Source organism: Monodelphis domestica, chromosome 6 (genome assembly GCF_027887165.1).
Source record: "Monodelphis domestica isolate mMonDom1 chromosome 6, mMonDom1.pri, whole genome shotgun sequence".
In the NCBI taxonomy this organism is placed as follows: domain Eukaryota; kingdom Metazoa; phylum Chordata; class Mammalia; order Didelphimorphia; family Didelphidae; genus Monodelphis; species Monodelphis domestica.
Window position 1 is genome coordinate 86,879,490 of NC_077232.1, and position 20,242 is coordinate 86,899,731.

At 37.2% G+C, this 20,242-nt stretch overlaps 1 protein-coding gene across 4 annotated transcripts in view; it reads right to left on the minus strand.

The window, feature by feature from the left end:
• The window catches only part of SORCS2 (sortilin related VPS10 domain containing receptor 2), a 1,375,930-nt gene that overhangs the window by 899,101 nt on the left and 456,587 nt on the right, over positions 1-20,242 (minus strand). For all 4 annotated transcript variants that reach the window (XM_001372355.3, XM_056802395.1, XM_056802396.1 and 1 more), the window contains one exon: positions 6,528-6,595. In XM_001372355.3, coding sequence (XP_001372392.2) covers positions 6,528-6,595 — 68 coding nt within the window. The remainder of the gene's footprint in view (positions 1-6,527; positions 6,596-20,242) is intronic.

Consider the following 20,242-nt stretch of genomic DNA (forward strand, 5'->3'; position numbering starts at 1 on the left):
GGTATAAATCCCACCTGTTCATAATGAGTAACACTCGTGATCATTTGCTGGAGTCTTTTTGCTAGTATTATATTTAAGACTTTTGTATCTATGACCATTAAGGAGATTGGTCTGTAGTTTTCTTTCTCTGTTTTTGACCTTCCTGACTTTGGAATCAGTACCATATTTGTGTCATAAAAGGAATTTTGTAGAACTCCTTCTTTTCTTATTTTGTCAAATAGTTTGTATAATATTGGGATAATTTCCTGTAGAATTATGTCCAGGCTTTTTCTTTTGTCATGATCTTCTGATAGTCCAATAATTCTTAAATTGTCTCTTCTGGACCTGTTTTCTAGATCTTCCATTTTGTGGATGAGATGTTTCATATTTCCCTCAATATTTTTCATTTTTTTGATTTTGTTTTATAGTTTCCGGATGCCTGGTGAGGTATTTTTCTTCTAGTTGTTGGATTATAGTTTTTAAAGACTGAATTTCATCCTTGGCTTTTTAGTCATCCTTTTCCTTCTGGTCTGATTGTTTTGGAGGTCCTCTTTCATCTTCTTTGCCTCATCTTTCATCTCCTCTGCCTCATTTTCAAACTGATTAATTTTGGCTTTCAGGACGCTATTTTCTGTTTCCAGGTGATTTATTTTGCTTTTTAAGTTCTTTTCCCAGTTGTCCTCAGCCTCTCTTAATTTTTAAATTGTATTTTGGGTTCTTGCAAAGCTGGAGTTTTTGTGTTTTTGCTTGGTGTTCCTTGATCCTCCTCTGTTCCATTTGCTCTTTGTTCATTGAATGGAGAGAAGCTATCGATTGTAATTTCTTTTTTCTTTTTCTGTTCGTTACTCATCTTTTCCCCTTCTCCCCCCCCCCCCCCCATAGTTACCTGTAGTCTTGTTCCTCTCATTATGTGCTGGATCTCTAGGTTTGAGCTGTTCTGTCCTGAAGGGGCTTCTTCTCTGTTGTGCTGATTGATCAGATTAGTCAGATCTTCCCCAGCTAATAGCAGAAGCTGAAAAGGAGCTGAGCTTTCTGCCTTGCTGTTAAGGTTATTGTTTGTAGTTTGTTGCAGCTTTTGCCCTGGGAGCTTAGTCAGCAAAGCTCTCAGATCAGTCTGTGGGTGAGGGGTGTTGGAGCTTCAGATTCTTTGCCCTCTGAAGGCTTCTTATCTGCCCTTATTGATGAGATTGAGCCAGGGTGGAGTTGATCTGCAAAGCTGGCTGTGCTCTGAGGCAAAAACCTCCAGAAGGGGGGGAAGATGGAGCATTTTGTCTGTGACTAGGATGCCTGCTCTGTGATTCTCCTCCAGATGCCTATATGACACCTATGTTTTAAGCCCTGAGCCTGGCACAGCTTTGCCCACAAGGTTCTCCCTCCAGACTAGCTCCCTTATCAGCACAGAGATTCCAGGCATGGCTAGAGGATCATGCTGTAGGTGGAGGAAGGGTCCTGGGATCTTCCTTCTTCCTTCCCCTTAAACCCACATGTTCTAGAGTTCAGGCTTTTGGGGGGGGGCATACCTTTTAAGTTGGGTCCAAGAAGAGGGTTCTCTAGATTAGATTTGGTTTTCAGACCCCTGGATACATTGTGTTTTTGAATGGTGAGGAAGGGTTTATGAAGGTCTGAATTTTTCCCGCCTCTAAGTCACCATCTTGACCCTGCACTCCCAAGCATACTCCACTGCTTTGTTTGTATTTGTGATAAGTCACTTAAAAGGAAAACTCTAAACTTACAGTCTTCAGTCCTATACCATTCTATGTGCCCCTAAAAGTCAATGATTCCAACTTTAATGTAAACTCTTCTACCTGACATTCATAGTCCTCCATAGTCACTCATACTTCCAATAAGCATTTATTATGTAACTCATATAGAAGGAAGGGAAGAATGAAAGAAGGAAGTAAAGAAGTATTTTAAAGTGCTTATATTCTATTGTTAAGAAACAAAATGGGCACAAAAAAAGTTTAAAAAAAGAAAAATATATAAAATCTTTAAAGTTAAACTCAAAGGCTATTTCTTCCAGGAAGTCATCCCTGGTCTCCCCCATTGGTAATAACCCTTACATACCTGACATGGCACCTTACTTTGTAACTTTTTCTATAATATTAAACCTTATATTTATTGTGTTGTATCTTGTTCTCTTACCAGAGAGTAAATTCCTTGAGAACTGTGCCTCATTTAAATTCTTTATTTCCCTCAGTAGTTACTGTAGTGCTTTGTAGACAGTGGGCATTTGTTTGTTGCATTATACTGTTATTGCACTGTAAAAACAAGCAATGCGATTTACTTTGATATTTCAGAAGACAAAATGAAAGTTTCACATTGGGACTGCAAAATTTTTCCTCCAAAAATATCCCAGAACTTCTGAGCTCAGTTCTGAGGGGAAGACTCCTCAGATCCCTTTAATATGGTCCCATCATACCCTGAATATAGATACTCCCAGTAATTATGGAATCCACAGAGCCCCAACAATATAACAAGCTCCATACCAAGGGCACTGTCAACTGACACAGATTGAATTTTTTAATCCTACCCACATCCTTGTTTTAGCTTCTAGATACAGCTGCTTCCCACTGTAGAAACAATGAACGATGATTTTTTAACTATGGGTACAGTTAATTCAGAAGGACAAGAGGATAATCAGTAGCCTCTGGCTTAAAAAGCCATGACATTCTCAGTTCTTAGAGCATGACAAGAACACACTTCCCCCCCCCCCCCAAGAACAGATCCTTTTACTTTATCTGTTTAGCATCTAGGTTTTGCTGACCCTCTTTTTGGCAGAAAATTCTACCTGCTCCTCTGGATCCCTCTGAGTCCTGATTACTAATTATGTGCTCCTAGGCTACAGATGCAGCTTCTCCCTCCAACTGTGTTCTCAGATTGTAATTAAAAAGGCAATGGACCTCTTCCCATAGCTAGCCTTCTCCATTGATGCTACATTCAGACCACTTTGACCTGTGTTGAATCATGTGACTATGCTACACTGGTACTCCTTGGCTAGTGCCATGAAAAACTCTAGCTTTTCCCACAATGCCATTCCCAAGGCCTGTTACAAGACAAGTATGAACAATAATATTCAGTTGTTTTGTCTTGAGTGACAATAAGATATGACACTTTGAGAGAGGGGGAAGGAGTGTCAGATTCCTAAATATTCATAATAAAGGTTTTCCTAGACATACTAGAATATTTTAATGGAATACTAAAGCAATTACTTTCCTCCTAATGAATTTTCTGTTTGATGAATGATTGCAGTATGGAAATCAAGCCTAAGGAGTTACTGAAGAAATCCTGTTTCCATGAAAATAGGGATTATCCTCTTTTTTGCTCAGTTTGTACAATGGGAACTCAGAGATAGTCTCTAAAATATCAGCCTATGAATTCAGAAGCATTGTTGGAATTAAGCAAGTTCTCTGGAAAGACTGGTTCAGAGAAATGGAGGAATTTCTTCATTGTATGGGCAAAACCTTAGAAAACCTCTCCACTACATCTTCCTGGGGAGCTCAAGGACAATGTCAGATGTAATCTGCTCCCCCTACTTTTTAGTGAAGAGAGGGATTAAATTAAGACAAAGAAAGCTGTGAGAATATTTTACCTGGTGTAGATCTGTTCTCAGCATCATCTCTTCTCTATTTGGAATGCTTCTAGAATGTTAGTGCAAAGGAAAAAGGCACTGCCTTCAAATGAAGTGCGACGAGGTCTCCCTGATACTTAAGATGTGACTGGAGCTAATTCTGGCTAATTTGTTTTAATCTCAAACCTCTCCACTGCCAGTGCTAATTTTGGATTGATTTGACATGAGGTGGCTAGCTTTGGAGAAGGATTCTCTCTTTCCTGTGTTAATTGCCCTGTGAAATAGGCAGGAGAAACACCTATGGAAATCTGAAGTTTATAGAACGTGTGAGAAATCTCCTAAATTCACTTTCATATTCTGTGAAAACAAATGATCGCTCATTTTAGGAGTTAAGGAGAGACTTAAAGAAGCTTCATTTGGAATGCAAGAAATAAGGCATGTTCTGAGAAAAAGACATCTTAACACTTCCATTCCATTGTAGGCACTTACCACAAACAAAAAACCTATGCAGAGATGCATGTGCTTAATCTACATCAGGGAAATGCTCCTTATCCTGCCACCCCTCCTTTATCCTTTCATTTTAGCACTTGTCTTGTTTTCCTTGAAATGGTCATGGTTGGTTAAGCCTCTCCACAGCCTATTGACTCAGCTCCTCTCCTGACAAAGAATGAGCATCCTCAGGCTGGCTCCATTGGTGTTCAGGATGCCATCCTGTGACTAGAGAATGGAATTTTTCTCTTGAAAAGACTTACTGGCCTGGGTGGGACTCCAATGCACAGTCCAATCCTCTCTGGTAATCTCATAAAATTCTCTGGATTGAACTCTCATCTCCATACAAACAAGTCACAGCTATACACATATACCTTCTACACATACATCTCCAATATCTCCTTCTGAGATTCATTTTCATATGTCCAAGTACTTAATGGATTTTTTCAAGCTCTATGTCCTGGGGCAGGAGGGAATTAAATTCAAATGTCCAAAACTAAACATATCTTTCCCCAAAGCCCTTTCATTTCACAGATTTTGCTATTCTTATGAAAGTTACCATCATTCTTCTTGTATCTCAGTTTTATAACTTTGATATAATCCTTGATACCTCATGCATGAGCTGCACAAATCCAGTCACTTCCTCCCTAAACGTTCTAATGGACCATTTGTGCCATATATGTGGTAGTGTCTTCCAAATTCCTATTGGACCAATTGATCAATCAAAACTGAATTCAGTGTACCATAAACTCAATATCTTTGGGCTTTGAAAATGAAGGGCAAACAACAACGATCTGCCCTTATATCCTGCCAGATGCCAAATCTTGCCATTTCTGCCTTCTTATATCAACAGATTTCATACATTCTTAGTTCATGTCCTCATCAGCCATTGCCTAATTACAATAGCCTCATGATAATCTCCATCCTTTGAGTTTCTCACCATTCCAGTCCATCCTTCATATTCTTGCCAAAGTAATTTCTATTTTTCTTAGACATAGATCTGACCCTGTTATTCCTGCTAACTCCATCAACTCCAGGATTTTTTTAATCCCTCTAGATTTAAAATGTAGACATTTGAGGAGTTTTTTAAACCTTTACCAAAATTCTGTTCAGAGTCAATACTGTGTATTGGTTCTAAGGCAGAAGAGCAATAAGCCCTAGGAAATGGCATTAAATGATTGGGTTACAGAGCTAGGAAATGTTAGAGGTAAAATTTGAATTCAGGATCTCCCATCTTTAGGACTGGATTTCAATCCACTGAGCCACTTAGCTGCCCTATATTAGCTTTTTAATTTCTTCAAAACTTAGTCTCAGCCTATGTTTCCAGTCTCACTAGATATTTTGCCCATTGCCAAACTGGCCTTCTCTCTGTTCCTTACACATGATCCTCCATCACTACTCTCCATGCCTTTGCCCAGACCTAACTCCATGCCTGGAATACAGTGCCCCTCCTCATTTTTACCTGCTGCAATCTCCTTCCTTCAAGAAACATTTCAAACACCACATTTTATGAGGAGTCTATCCTGATCTTTGGGCTTTCTTTAGCCCTTCCTCCCAAAGCAGTTTTCATTTAATGACTGATTTTTTTCTTTTTCTTTTCATACTTATTCAACATATACTTAGATACTGTAAAAATTCTGTTCTTCATTAGAGTGTAAACACATTGTGAATAGGGATTGTTTGCATACATTGTATTCATTCCCTAGCACAGTGCCTTTCTGTCAGTAGGTACTTCTTGAACAAATATTTGTTGTATAGTCCCTCCTACTCACCAGACAAATTCATTAACCTGGTAGCCAATCATGAGATAGAAGAATAGGTTCAATGTCTATTGCCAAGTGCCATGAAAGCATCTATTTCACTCCCAATGAGATCCTCAGGTATGTTCTAGGGACAGTCACTGGGTCAATAGAAAATAATTCTATGAGTCATTTTTTCCCCTTCTCATCTCCAAAAATCAAAGGACTAAAAAGTATTGAATAAGGCTGGACCAATTTCAAATCTTGAATTCATAAAAATGCTCTGGATCAATGTATTACTTATTTATACTGAGCTAAGCCAGAAGAAAAGGAATTGGGGAAGAAAAACTCACTCCTAAACAATGAAGATAACAGGTACCTATTGTAGATTCTGGTGGCTACATCTGGATTTGAGAATATAACAGCAGGAAATTTTTCATTGACCCAATTTTAAAATGGCAACCCCCTGCTTCTGATAAAATGGGTTCTGAAAGGTTTTCTATTCCCTGATGTTGTTTATTTCCACTGCAGAAATGTTTAATCCTCTTTCAATGTTATTTTTGCCCAATAACAATCCAAAAGAAAGACCATTGCTTTTGGTCTGGCCAAGCTGACCAACATCTGGCACTCAGCCTGTAGTTTAGTCTCTGATAAAGGTTACCTGGATAATGGAGTCAATGTGGGGATGTCATAATCCCCTTGTAGAGTTGTTGTGTTTTTTTTAAGAAGATGGTGGCTCTGACAGCCCTTACCTCCACAAAGAACTCTCCAGCACCTTTCCCATGTCAGCGTGGTAATACTTGGTCAGAATTAAAATTACCTGTGGCAGAGAAAGAAACAAAAGAAATCAATGGCTACTTCCAACCTCAGAGAGAAATACCATTTGTTATCTTGTTATCTTTCATTATAAATCAAACTCTAGGTAAATTCTTTGCTTTTTCTTCTGTCAGTCTTAGAGGGAGATGCTGTGCTCAGAAGTCTCCCATGCTTCTTTGGATCTAAAAGTGACTCTGGGTTCCCAAAAATTAATGCTGGTGAAAAACAAGTTCTCAGGATCTTGAGTGTTTCTCTGTCATTGAGTCAATCAGCAAACAAGTATTAAACATTTACTATGTGCTAAGCAATGATGATACCAAGAAAGACAAAAAAAAAGTTCTCTCTACTCACATTCTAATGGTGAAGACCAACATTCAAATATATATTTGGACAAGAGGCATTCAATGTAAATGGGAAGTAATCTCATACAGAAGGCATGAAATGTTATATTGGAGAGAGGGAGGAAGAAAAAAGCCTGCAGAATATAGACTTTGAGCTGTGTTTTAAAGGAAGCCAAGGATGCTTAAAGGTGGAGGTGAGGAGGGAGCTCACTCTAGGCATGAGGTATAGCAGTGAAAGGGCACAAAGTTGGAGGGATGGAATGTTCTGAGAGAGGGATGGCAAAGAGGCTAATATCATGGAGTAAGTAAAGAGTAAAAAAGTGTAAGAAACCATAAAATCTCCAAAGATTGATTCACTTATAGATTATGTGGCTGCCATATCTGGAATGCAATCTCCTCTCACTTCCTTCAAGATTCAGTTCAAGTATTACCTTCTATGCAAAGCCTTTCCCAAACTTGTCCCACCCCATGTTCTGGTGCTGTACATATCTAACTAGTATATAACTTCTACATGTTTGATATACATATGTAATGCACATATATGTATATGTTTCTACATATATATGTGTACATCTATTTTTTCTATATATACATACATGTGTATGTGTTTATGTTGACTTCCTTAATTGAATTCAAGACCAGAGACTATTCGTTTTTGTTCCTAGCACAGTGCTGCTTAATAAATGCTCACTGATTGACTAATCAATTGATATAACTTCTGAGAGGGTCCTCAGCAGTAATGAGTTTTTCTGAACACACCAAAACATGGAAAGGCCACCTTCTACAATGGTGGACAGAGAGAGCATCCATAATGCCACACTTCATATCCTTCCCAAGTCCTTGATACTCATGATAAATCACACTGAGAAACAATAACCAGGCATTTCAGATGATCCATTATGATATTTGTACATATTTTTGCCTCTAATATTAGACTCCCTGGATTGCAAAAGTGATTTTTTTCTCTTAATGCAGTTCACCAAAGGCAGCTGTTGATAAGCTCAAGTGATTCAAGCCTAGCAGTGAAAAAAATCAGCACTGTCACCAAAAGAACAGTTAAGTTAGTCCCAGCCTTGACATAGAGTGGAGCCAGCTTGGCTTCCCTTGAGTGGGATTCATCTTAACCAATGTGTTCCACAAAGACATTGGGCTCCCGCCAGAGAGTGGTGCTTTGGTTTTCCCTCCAAGCCCAGAAAGAAAGCCCTGAAACATGCCATCTCATTACTCCTCTTGAAATGGTGGCTGCTTTCCAAAGCATAAAAGGAGGGGGAAGCATAAATCATCCACGGTTCCAAAACTAAATAAAAAAATGTATTTAGCACATAAATTGGGCCCCACTTAACAAAGACGTTTTCATTATGGACCAATAAAGAAAATGGAATGGGTTTAAACTGAATAAAAACTTATCCAATCAAAATAACTTTAAAATATTGAAGTTAGCACACACAAAAAATAGGAAGTAGACATCCATCAAGTCACAGGCACTGGTCCAATGGGGAAGGGGATTCACTCAAAATTATTTTACTGGCCACTGCATTTTAACATACATCAAATTCTATTCTATTCTCTGCCAGACCATATTAGTTCTTCACACTACAGTTGCCATGGGAACCCCAGAGAGGTAAAATTGGAACAGCCTCCAAGTCCTTGCACAGCTGTTAACTTGGTTAATTTGGGGTCACCACATTAGCCATCTCCAGCAGTTTGGATCTATCATTCAACTGGGGCCATCATTCCCCCAACACACACACCTCAAACACACTGCCTACTTCCAGAATAGAAAACTGGGATTGAATCTGCCAAAATATTTCCTCAAAAATGAAGAAGAGGGTATATGTGCATAAGGTACTTACATCTAGGATCATGACACTTTAGAACTGAACATGAATGAGCTTTAAGGTCCAACTTTCTCCTTTTATAGAGGCTCAAAAAAAGAAAAGGGCGTCACCTAAGGCTACATGGTCATATAAAATTCAGGTCTTCTCCCCTGGGGGACTATTCATACATTTATCAAGTTCCTAAAACTCCTAATAAATTCTTCTACAAATTACTCTCATCCATTCTGAAGAAAGGGAAATCACTAACAACATTGGCTCCTTCCATTTTCTACTCTGCTGATTTCTCGAGCTTCCAAGCCAACATCCCAGACTAGAACTCAACAAAACCGCGACTTATTCCAGGGATGATTTGATAACTATTCCCTTTATATATAAAGAGATAAAACTTCTGAACTTCTGTGCTGGATGAAGATAAATAAAACCATCTGAAAAATTCTTTATAAAAAATAATAATAAAGCAAATATTAAGTGGCAAAACTGGAATTGAAACTTGTATCTCTTGGCTCCCAGAATAGTATTCTATCCACTACTTTCTATTACCTCCAACCAGATGGTTCAGTGGATAAAGCATGAGGCTGTGGTCAGGAAGGCTAAAGTTCAAATCCACCTTCAAATACTTACTCTCTGTCTAACCCTAGATAAGTTGCTTGACCTTTATTTGCCTATTTTCTCATCTATAAAATGGGAATAATAGGAGTATTTATCTCTATATCTCTGTGTCTGTATATATATATGTATATATATATATATTATTGAATTATAGTGCTAAATGTAAGACAAATCAGATTTTTGAGAGAGTGTGTGTGATGTGAATGATGGAATGCTGGCCTGGGAACCATAAAGACCTGGGTTCAAGTTCTAACTCTGACATAGAATAACCATCCCCCCTGCCCCCAAGGACTTAGAACTGTGTTGCAGAAGTGCCAACTAGCACTGGCAGAGGGAATTTCCTTATATGAGTTCCTATAGGAATGAAATAACAAGTACAGTTCATCAATGTTTTAAACAATCTAGGTTTGGAGGAAAATGCAACTTATATCCCTCTCAATTTAGTAATTATTATTTCTTTGATTAAACTCAAGCAGATGAAGGAATACAAAAATGCCAATTGCCCAGTCTATGATAGGCAATTAGATGGATAGTCCAGAGCTATCCTATTGATATGTGTATGTGTATATACATACATATTCATGTATATAAAATATATACATATTAGACAAACAGTAGACATTGGTAATGAGGAAAATGAAAACTGAACAAAAGAAAAAGAGTAGCTAGATTACCTTTGCAATGTCTAGGATAGTGCTTTTAATGAACCTCAGCTTCTACTTAAAGTAAAGACTCATCTAAAAAAAACAACTAATAATATCCTCTCTTTGATTCTCTATTGTGTGTTCCATGACACTGTTCTCTTCAATGAATTTAATTTGAGGATCAAAGAGAAGTAGAGAGGCACCTTCTAGACATAGCCAGACTGCAACACAATTCTCAACTAAGATTTCCTGAAGAGAAATGGTAGGAATAATGTCATCAGAGATAGGTCAGTCCATCTGGTTGTGACAGTCAGAGAAGACTACTAGACAGCCTATGGGTCCCATTAGTAACCGCACAAGGCTAAGAAAATCAGAGTACAGACTCTGAGCTATTGGATGGAGCCACTAGAGATTTTCGGAAAACATGGACAAGAGTTACATGGAATAATGAAAGGGCAAGGGATGGGTTGTGCTCTGAATCACTACAGTATATCCCCACAAAAAATAAAATCCTAAATGTATAGACTAATCAAAGTAAAATAAAGGGGGTAAGTAGGTGTCTCAGTGAGATGAAAGCCAAGCCTAGAGATGGGAGGTCCTGGGGTTCAAATTTGGCTTCAGACACTTAGATGTGTGACCCTGGGCAAGTCACTTAATCCCCATTTCCTAGACCTTACCACTCATCTGCCTTAGAATCAATATACAGTATTGATTTTAAGACAGAAAATAAGGGTTTAAAAAGGAAAGAAAAATAAAATATTGAGTAGGACAAGGAAGCAGAGAAGTAGTATGACATTGCTGATAGATAGGGTGCTAGATTTGGAGGCAGGAAGATGTTAGCTTCAATCCAGCTTCTGATATTTATTAGCTGTACAAGCATGGGCAAATCATTTTACTTCTTTGTTTAATTTCTCCATTCATAAAAAGTGAATAATAACTCTTGTATGTATTCCTTAAATACATCACTGGGTACTTAAGCATATTGCAAACCATGAAGGATATGGGTTCACTGGAACAAGCAATTCTCAGGTGAGGAATCTCCCTCTGCCAATATAAGTGGGCAATTTCTCTGTATCTTAGAATTTTAGTGATTATTAGAATGATAGAAGAATTAGAAAAATCTTAGAGATCATTCAGACTCCAAAATATTGTAGACATGTCAGCTATTAGCAGAATTATACAAAAGAATTTAAATGCTAACATTGACATTTATTCTTACCCACAGTTGCTCCCCTTCCTTGTTTACACCTTGTTTATTCTTTGATTTAATTGACTAACTTAATGCAGAGTGCAGGTAAGCTTCACTCATACATAAATGAGGAAACTAAGTTCAGGAAAAAGAAGGCTTTCTTTTTACCCACAAAGGACACATAGTGGCACCCAAGCCTAGAGTTTAGGTCTTTTTGCTCTCATTCAGTACTCTGAATAGTATGCTATTGGGTTAGGCCATCCAGAAAAAATCTTTCCTGGGGCAAAAAAAGATAGATAGTTAGATGTTGATGTTGATGATGGAGATGTTGACAATGAAGATGATGATGATGTTGTTGATGATGGTGATATGGATGTTGATGATGACTGAATTTGGAGTTGGAGATTTTCCTTCCATTTGAACCTTTCTGACCCTTCCCACTGTAATGATTAAAATTTTCCTAGAGAATGTCTCCAACCTCTTTCCCCCTTCCATTGTATTGGTCTTGACCCTCCTCTTCCCCCAAGAACTTCTTTATGAAATATGAAATTACCACATTTTATTTCTTTTACCATTTCTCTTAGTATTATTCTCTTTTTACCCCTAGTTTATATATAAAAATATATATTGACATTTCATCCTATATAGTTTGTCACTGTTCTCTCTAAGTATACTTCTTCTAACTACCCTGATGATAATAACAATTTTAAGTTACCAATATCATATCTTTTCTCATAGGAACACAAATCATTTGAACTTATTGGGTCCTTTAAAAAATGTTTTTTTATTTCTTTGTTTGTTTTCCCCTTTCTTAATGACCTTTTGGTGATTCTCTTGAGTTCTATGTTTGAACATAAATTTTTTCTGTTTAATTCAGGTCTTTTTTTTAGGAATGCTTAGCAGTCTTCTATTTTATTAAATGACCATACTTTCCTCTGCAGGAGTATAGTCAATTTTTCTGGGTAGCTGATTATTGGTTGTAGACCCTGTTTCCTTGCTTTTCGGAATATCATATTCCCTGTCTTCTGGTCCTTCAATGTGGATGGATCAAGATCCTGTTTTATCCTAACTGTGGTTCCATGATATCTGAATGGTTTCTTCTTAGTAGTTTGTAATATCTTTTCCTTGGTCTGGTAGTTCTTGAATTTGGCTATAACATTCCTGGGCATTGCCAATTGGGGATTAAATGCAAGAGGTGATCTGTGGAGCCTTTCAATCTCCACTTTTTCCTCTTGTTCAAGAATGTTGGGGCAGTTTCTTGGATAATTTCTGGTAGGATGATGTCTGGGTTTTTTCTTTTGTTGTGAATTTCTGGTAGTCCAATAATTCTTCAACTGTCACTCCTGGATATATTTTCTAGGTCTTTAGTTTTATCAATGAAGTGTTTAAAATTTTTTCTCAATTTTTCATTCTTTTGATTTTGTTTTCTAGACCCTTGTTGTCTTGTGAAATCATTTGCTTCTAGTTGTTGGATTCTAATTTTTAAAGACTGAATTTCATCCCTGGCTTTTTGTTCATCCTCTTTCTGATCTGTTTTTCTTTGTAGGTCACCTTTCACTTTCTTTGCCTCATTTTCAAGCTGCTCAATTTGGCTTTCAAGACACTATTTTCTTGTTTTAGTTCATGTGTCTCTGTTTCCAGATGACTTATTTTGCTTTTTAAGTTCCAAAGTCAGAGCCATCCCCTCTGTATCACCATAGCTTTCTTTGGCCCTATATTTCCATTGAAATTTCCTCTGCTGAGACACAGTGGAAAAACCAATGGATTTTGAACTTAGGATGCAAAAGTTCAAAATCTCTGGCTCTGCTACTTACTTCAAAGTAACCTGATGGTAATCATCTCTATGGGTCAGAAAGGGATGGACATAAACAGAAATAATAGGAAAATTCCAAACCTCATTCTAAATCCCTGAATCAAGAGAGATTAAATAAACACAGTAAGTTTATCCCAAAGACCATCAAATCATTGAATTCTAAGATTGATATTTGCAACAATCCTTACACATCCAACTATAACATTTCATGGATTAAAAAAAACCGAGGCATGTATTTGCTCAAGATCACACAAAAATTAGTGAAAGGATCAGAGCTGCGACTCAGCTCCTGATACCAGGTCCCTTTATATACTTATAACGATTCAAAAGATCCCACAATAATGACTCTATAGAGAAATTCAATGTATTCTGCACCCAATATAACAAGGGTTAAGTCTTGCAACTGCCCAACATGGCTTCTACAAGCTTCATAGAAAACAACTAAAGTTAGAACACATTGAAACCTCATTTTTCACCAAATAGTTGAATGGTGGCTTATATAGCAGTGCCTCTTATGAAAAAGATTTTTTTAAGCAAACCTTAAGTAGAACCACAGCTCATGATACTAGTGTGCACAGAAAATATCTGACAGCCATTCACTCAATGGAATTCAAAACTGCTTCCCATATCAGTCTATCTCTCCAGCTTTCATTCTGCAGTTCAATTTAGATCCACAAATGGGGAATTATTGCCCTGAGGAACATATAATGCCATTGCTCAGCCCTTCAATGAGCCTGTTAAATTCATTTAAAAATGAAGACGCCTTATACTATATCTCAAGGTTCCTAAAATGAGTTTATGGTAAATGACTTAGGGGCTAGACAAAACCACATTTCTCAGGATGTTAGTCCCTCAAATGGTATTAGCAGATCATGCACCAGTCATGTCCAGGGACTGATGGAGAAGGAGTCTGTAAGTGTCAAAACTAAAAGGTCTGTGAAAAAATATTTAATTTCAAATCCTGGAAAGACATTTTAACCCTTTTCTGTTCTTTTTTGACACAGGTAAACCTGTGTTTCCTAGGAATATTTTAATATCTTTGCAGTTAACAAGGCAAGCATAGTCTAATGGAAGTGGCACTGGGTATGGAAAAGACCAGAGTTCAAACCCTGGATCTGCCTCATCTTGACATGAAACCTCATTTATCTCTACATCAGTTTCCTCACTTGTGAAATGGGCAAAATAATCATCACCACCTGCCTTGTAGGTTTTATCATGTAGCCTCCTGAGATTCAAGTTCTTCCTCTGAAAATGGGGAGAATTGTACCTACTTTCATCATTTATTGTAGTAAATGAATTATTTAATTATTACAAAGAACTTTACAAATCTTAAAGCTTTATATAAATGCTAGTAGTTGTAGTAGTAGTAGTAACCATCACTGCCACCATTCATAATAAAATGAAGTTGTTCTAGATGACTTCTAACTTCTACCTCTAGAGCTATTATCCGATGATTCCAAGAATAAAATGAAATAGTATACATATAAAAGGCTATACATAAATGTCAGTTTGTATTATTAATAATAGAATTCACAGAACCTCATAGCTAGAAAAGGACCTCAATGGTAATTGAGTTCTGGCATTCTTAATTTTTCTGTTATGGATCCCTTCTGCAATGTAGTAAAGCCTATATACTCCCCGGTACTTTCAAATAATTGATGGAGATATTAAATCTCAGTTAGAGGTTAGTAGAAATCAGGATATAATATTTTACCCTCATCTAAGTTCCTGGATTTCCTGAAATCTATGCATGAACCTGTTGGTGGGATTCACAGACTCTGGGTGACCAAACTCTAACTAGGTTAGAGTTGAACAGAAAAGGTTTCTAAAATATCACCTACAAGTGCTCATTATGCCTCTGCTTGAAGATTCATACTCCACAGACACCAAGAGCTCTCTCATCTCATTGAAGGGGACATGCTCTCCAGCCATACTGATTGCAAGCCATCCGTTCCCATCCATCTTGTGTGAGTTATTTATATCCTCTTAGAAATTTGCCACAAGGAGTCTACACAATGAGTTGGAGACCTTCTTTGTCTCCACTTTATATTAAGCTATAAATGAAGCACGTAAGATGTCCATTAATTATGCCTGCTTCTTGTCACAGAAACAGCCTTTCTTTTGTGTGTATATGTATAGACATCTTTGTGTTTACACATATGTATCTTTATACATGTATATTTACATATATAGTGCATATATAATACATCTATATATGCTATATATAATATGTGCTAATAAATGTTTATATACATTCATGTATATATACATGAATAGTATGTATATAATTCAAACATTATATACTCTTCTATAATATAAAATTATATATGTATACATGTATACATGTATACATATATGTATATAGGCTGCAAAGGGCCTGGGGATTGGGTTCCAGCATGAAAAGGTAAGATGTATATAGTGCTTACTATGTGCCATGCACTATGCTAAGCAAATTATATTTTTAACTCATTTAAGCCTCATAAAAACTCTAAGCAGTAGGTTTTATTATTATCCCCATTTTACAGATGAAACTATAAACATGTGTTTGTGTGTAAATATTATTAACAATGGGTTTACATGTATAAAGTAGCTTTGAGATCATCTTACCATGCTGGAGAAGAGGAAGCTAAAGCACTGAACACTAAAGAGGCCATCAAGACAGAAAATAGCAGAATCAAAATTTGAGTCAATTTCTTCTCATTCCCTCATGGATGGCTCTTTTATGCTGCAGAAACACATCAGATCAAAGAACTCCAGCCATAGCCCTGGAGAGCTTCAGAAAATTCCCAAAGTAATGAGCTTTTCAACATCTCTGCTTCTAACTCTAGATAAGTGTCCACTACCCAACCACTGGCTCCTGCCTACATTTTGCTTGTTTTCTGCAGGACTTGAAAATTTTTCAATCTTTTGGAGGCTGGCTAATCTCCAAAATCCTATATTTGCCACTGCAAAGGGCCTGGGGAATGGGATCTTTGTGCCTGGAAAAGGGGGCTGTACCACCACGACAAGGCAAATTACACAGAGAAACAATTAGAGGCTAAATGAATGAATTTGAATTTCAGACATATTAAACATTATATTAAATACAATAAAGTACTTCTCCTCCCCCCTATTCAAACACCATTCCCCATCCAAAACTCTTAACAGTCACAGCGACAGAATCCTTCCTGTGGACTTGGGATAAAAACAAATAATTATCACCAGCCTCAGCTCTTCTGCATGGTACCTCCTCCAACCCTTCTCATTCCTATCCCATATCCCCACCCCAATTCCTTCCCACACACCTCAGTCTTTGCAATACAATGCATTTCTTGTCTTACTTTTCCTTCTTCCTCATGCTTGGCTGCCACAGAGAATACTCAAACATCACAAAAAAGGACTTTCTGGCAATAAAATGCTTGAGCAGGTAGGGGAGCCAGGAGACTTAGAATGGAGTGTCGCTTCAGGAGCCCGAGCCTAATGCAATTATACAAAGTGTCAGCAACCTAAAACCAAAGGCAACTAAAAGTAGTGAGTTTTAGTTGTTGCCACCATCAGTTTCCAAAGCAAAATTGCTGAAAGTTAAAGTTGGCCAACCCAGGTAGTTGTGAATGTAGGACTAGAGTCTAGGGGAAAGATTATAAATGGATACGTAGCTCAAGAGAGAGTCATCTGCAAAAAGTCAATAATGGGACCACAGAAAAGGTCTGGTCTTCTGAGGGTGGAAATTCATAAATAGGCATCATATGATGTGACAATATAAGAGATCTTTCCAAGGCCTCCAGCATGAGATTCTAGGCAATAACTCATGCGTTTGGAAAGAAACAAGCATTTATTAAGTCCTAAGTGCTTTACAATTACTTTCTCACTCAATCCTCAGAATAATCCCAGGATGTTTTGGGACTATGACTGGTGAGATTAAAATTCCCTGAAGACTGTAGATTAATTTATAAGTATATATTAAGTAGTGAAAGCAGGTTGGAGGCAGAAAAGGCACACATAATCACGCAGCTGGTTGACTAGCTAACCAGCACGTGGAACATGTCCCCATTCACTCCTGTTGATTCCTAGGAACGAGATCAAAAACTTCTTTGATCCATAACTTCAACCTCTGGTGGTATCAAATCTCAATCAAGGGTAGAGACCAGTTTTCTGGACACCAGGAATCATTTGGGATAAGGAGCAAGGTCTTCTAGGACCCAGGGAGCCACAAGGCATGGTTCTCCTTATACAGATAAGCCTAAAGTCTTGTTCTCAATCAAAAGGCAGTGAAAAATCATTTTACCATGGAAAAATATTCCACAGTAATTAATTAAATAAAATTTTCAAAAAAAAGGCAGTAAGACCAAGAAAGGAAAAATGGGTGCAGAGATATGTTAAATTCACATATAATATAACTTTTCATTTCTACTATATTCTAGGTTTGCCTACTTTCCATATACAATTTATAAAGTAGGAAGTGTCAATGTTACTATCTTCATTTTTTCAGATGAGAGGATTTATTTCTAATATATTGAATTATTTTTATATCTGATTTTTAATTGAGACTCATACTTGTTCCTCATTACTTTATTTCTAGGAAATTCAAGGAATGATCCATCCTAGAATACCTTCCAATTGGGGTAATAGAAAAGTGAAATTATGGGTTCTATTTTTCTCGGCAATAAATAAGAACTAATTTAGCCAAGATATGTCTGCAAGCAGCAGAACAGGGTCCTTGAATGTTCCATTGAGAATCACTGGCCAAAGTCATTAATAATTGGACAGAACTCAATTTCTCCTTCTAGACACTAGTGCCATGAAACCAGACATGATTATCAATCCAGGAAACCAAGAGGAATTTAGAGTATGAAGGATCACCTCCTCATTGGCTACTCATTAATTAGTGATGTCTTGGGGTGGCTAGAGAAAAGCTCAAAATTGAGTTTCCACAGTTCTAATAATGATCCACATGCAAAATTTTTAGGTGTTTGGTCTTTGATCACCAAGAAAGATTCTTGATCAATTAATTTATTGGTTATTGCTAGTCTAATAAATCAAATAGATGTTCTTACCCAGAAACCAGTCTCCCAGAATTTTTAATCATCACATAGAGACAGAAAAAGAGGCTCGAGTTAAGTAGCTTGCTCAAGGATAAAGACAGGAAGTGAGAGTACCAGTTGTGGGAGCCTAGTTTCTAACTTCAAGTCCAACTTTCCGTTCTCTACACTACAGCCTATATTCCCATTTCTAACTGCTTTCTACACCTCTAAGGAACTTCCTCAAAAGGTTATTGATTTGTCCCTTTGATATAGTATGGATGAGGGCTAGTCCAAGTTTCATATTTGACTATTTTAATGAAGAAGACTTGGATTTCCCTAACGCCTTGAATTCCCTAAATGTGCTAACATTCAATTCCCTGAATGGGATTAGGAAGCATGGGAGGGAGTTAATTAATTACCCAAATGTAGTTGCTCTTTTTGCCTTCCTGGTTGTCTTTAATTAAAAGTAAAGCAGTGGAATAAAACTAAAAAAAACACTGGGTATCTAGTCTTCAAAACATGGACTGATTATGGATAACAATTTGTTAGTTATATTGTAAAGGAAATTCTCATGATGATAGGTTGAGAGCTAAAAGAGATCATGGAGGTCAGGGAGTCCAACCCCTTCATTTTCCAGATTGAAGTACCAATCACAGAATCATAGATTTAGAGCTGGAGGTGACCTGAGAGACTGTCAATTCCAGTATATTCATGAGAAGGATTAAACTTGCCCAGGATCTCTAAGTCAGTAAGTGTCTAAGACCAGTTTTGAACTCAGTTCATCATTCTAAGTCAAACTCTTTCCCTTATCACCCCCCTTTTTCAGGTAAGGATTATAATCATCAGTTTTTGAGGTTCTAAACATACAACATTCTATAATTTGGTCACCTTGGAGAGATTGCAGTCAGGGTAACCAACTAGAGTTGCTATCTATTATAAGATCATTAATCATAATTATATAGCTCATAATGAGCAAAAAACACTTCCCTATTTGTTATCCCATTGTATTCTTGTAACAGCTATGTGAGGGAAGTAAGACTGGGTTGGAAAAAAAAACTCTAGCTCTGGAGTCAGAGTACTTGGATTTAAGTTCTGCCTCCAAAGCTTATTATCCACAGGATCTTGGAAGATGAATTTTATTTATGAAAGTCCATTAACATTCCTTGGTCTCTATTTCCTTATCTATGAAATGAAAGATATGGACTAAATATAAGAATGTGTTTGAGACAAGCTCCTACCAGCTCATTTTGTTGTTGCATCTAATTCTTCATGACCCCATTTGGAATTTTCTTTACCAAGATACTAGAGAGGTTTGACATTTCCTTTTCCACCTCATTTGACTGTTGAAGAAACTGAGGTAAACAGTTAAATTACTTGGCCAAGATCTTATCTCTAGAAAATGTCTGATGCCAGACTTGAACTCAGAAAGATTAGTCTTCTTGACTCCAAGTTTGGCACTCTGTTCATTGTATCACCTCAGCTGACCTCCTAACAATTCAAAGAGCCAATTTTTAAATTTTTAGTGTGAGCATTTACATCTCAACAATTAATAAATCCTACCAACAAGTATTTGACTCATATTTTTTTTAATTCTGTTAGAATTAAATAGCCCCATCCCTCAACTAAGCATGCATGAGTACTATGGGAGGACACCAGACTTCAGACATAAGAAAATAATGGAGGAAAAGTTAATGAAGCAGATTAAACTTAAAAGTATGTCTTATATATCCCCACCCCAGAGACCTGGGTGTTGGATATTTACCATCATATCCCTGCCCACATAACCTCTGAGATTCCTTTCAGCTATAGATCTATAATCCAAATATACTATTTTATAGCTAAGTAAAATCTTAGTCTTAGCATTAAGTAATCTAGCAAAAGCCATGTTCTAGAACAAAAAAGGATGAAGTCAAACCCAGACCTTGTGATTTCTTATACAGTGAGTCATATTTCCATTATTCTTCACTTTCTCCAAGATACTGATGCCTAAGTATTTATCATGGGTTGTCTGGAATAATGGTCTACTCCATGCTCAGGGCTCATCTCATCAGTGACTCAGTTACTTATGAAATGGAATACTTTGCAATTAATCCCTACCCTAGAATAAATTATTCACACAAAACCACACCAGAATGGCTCCCACCTCATGTTCATACTGTGGGCAGCTATTTAGGGGCTTTGATCTAAAAATGAAAAGGTCTTCAAACAGTCATTAGT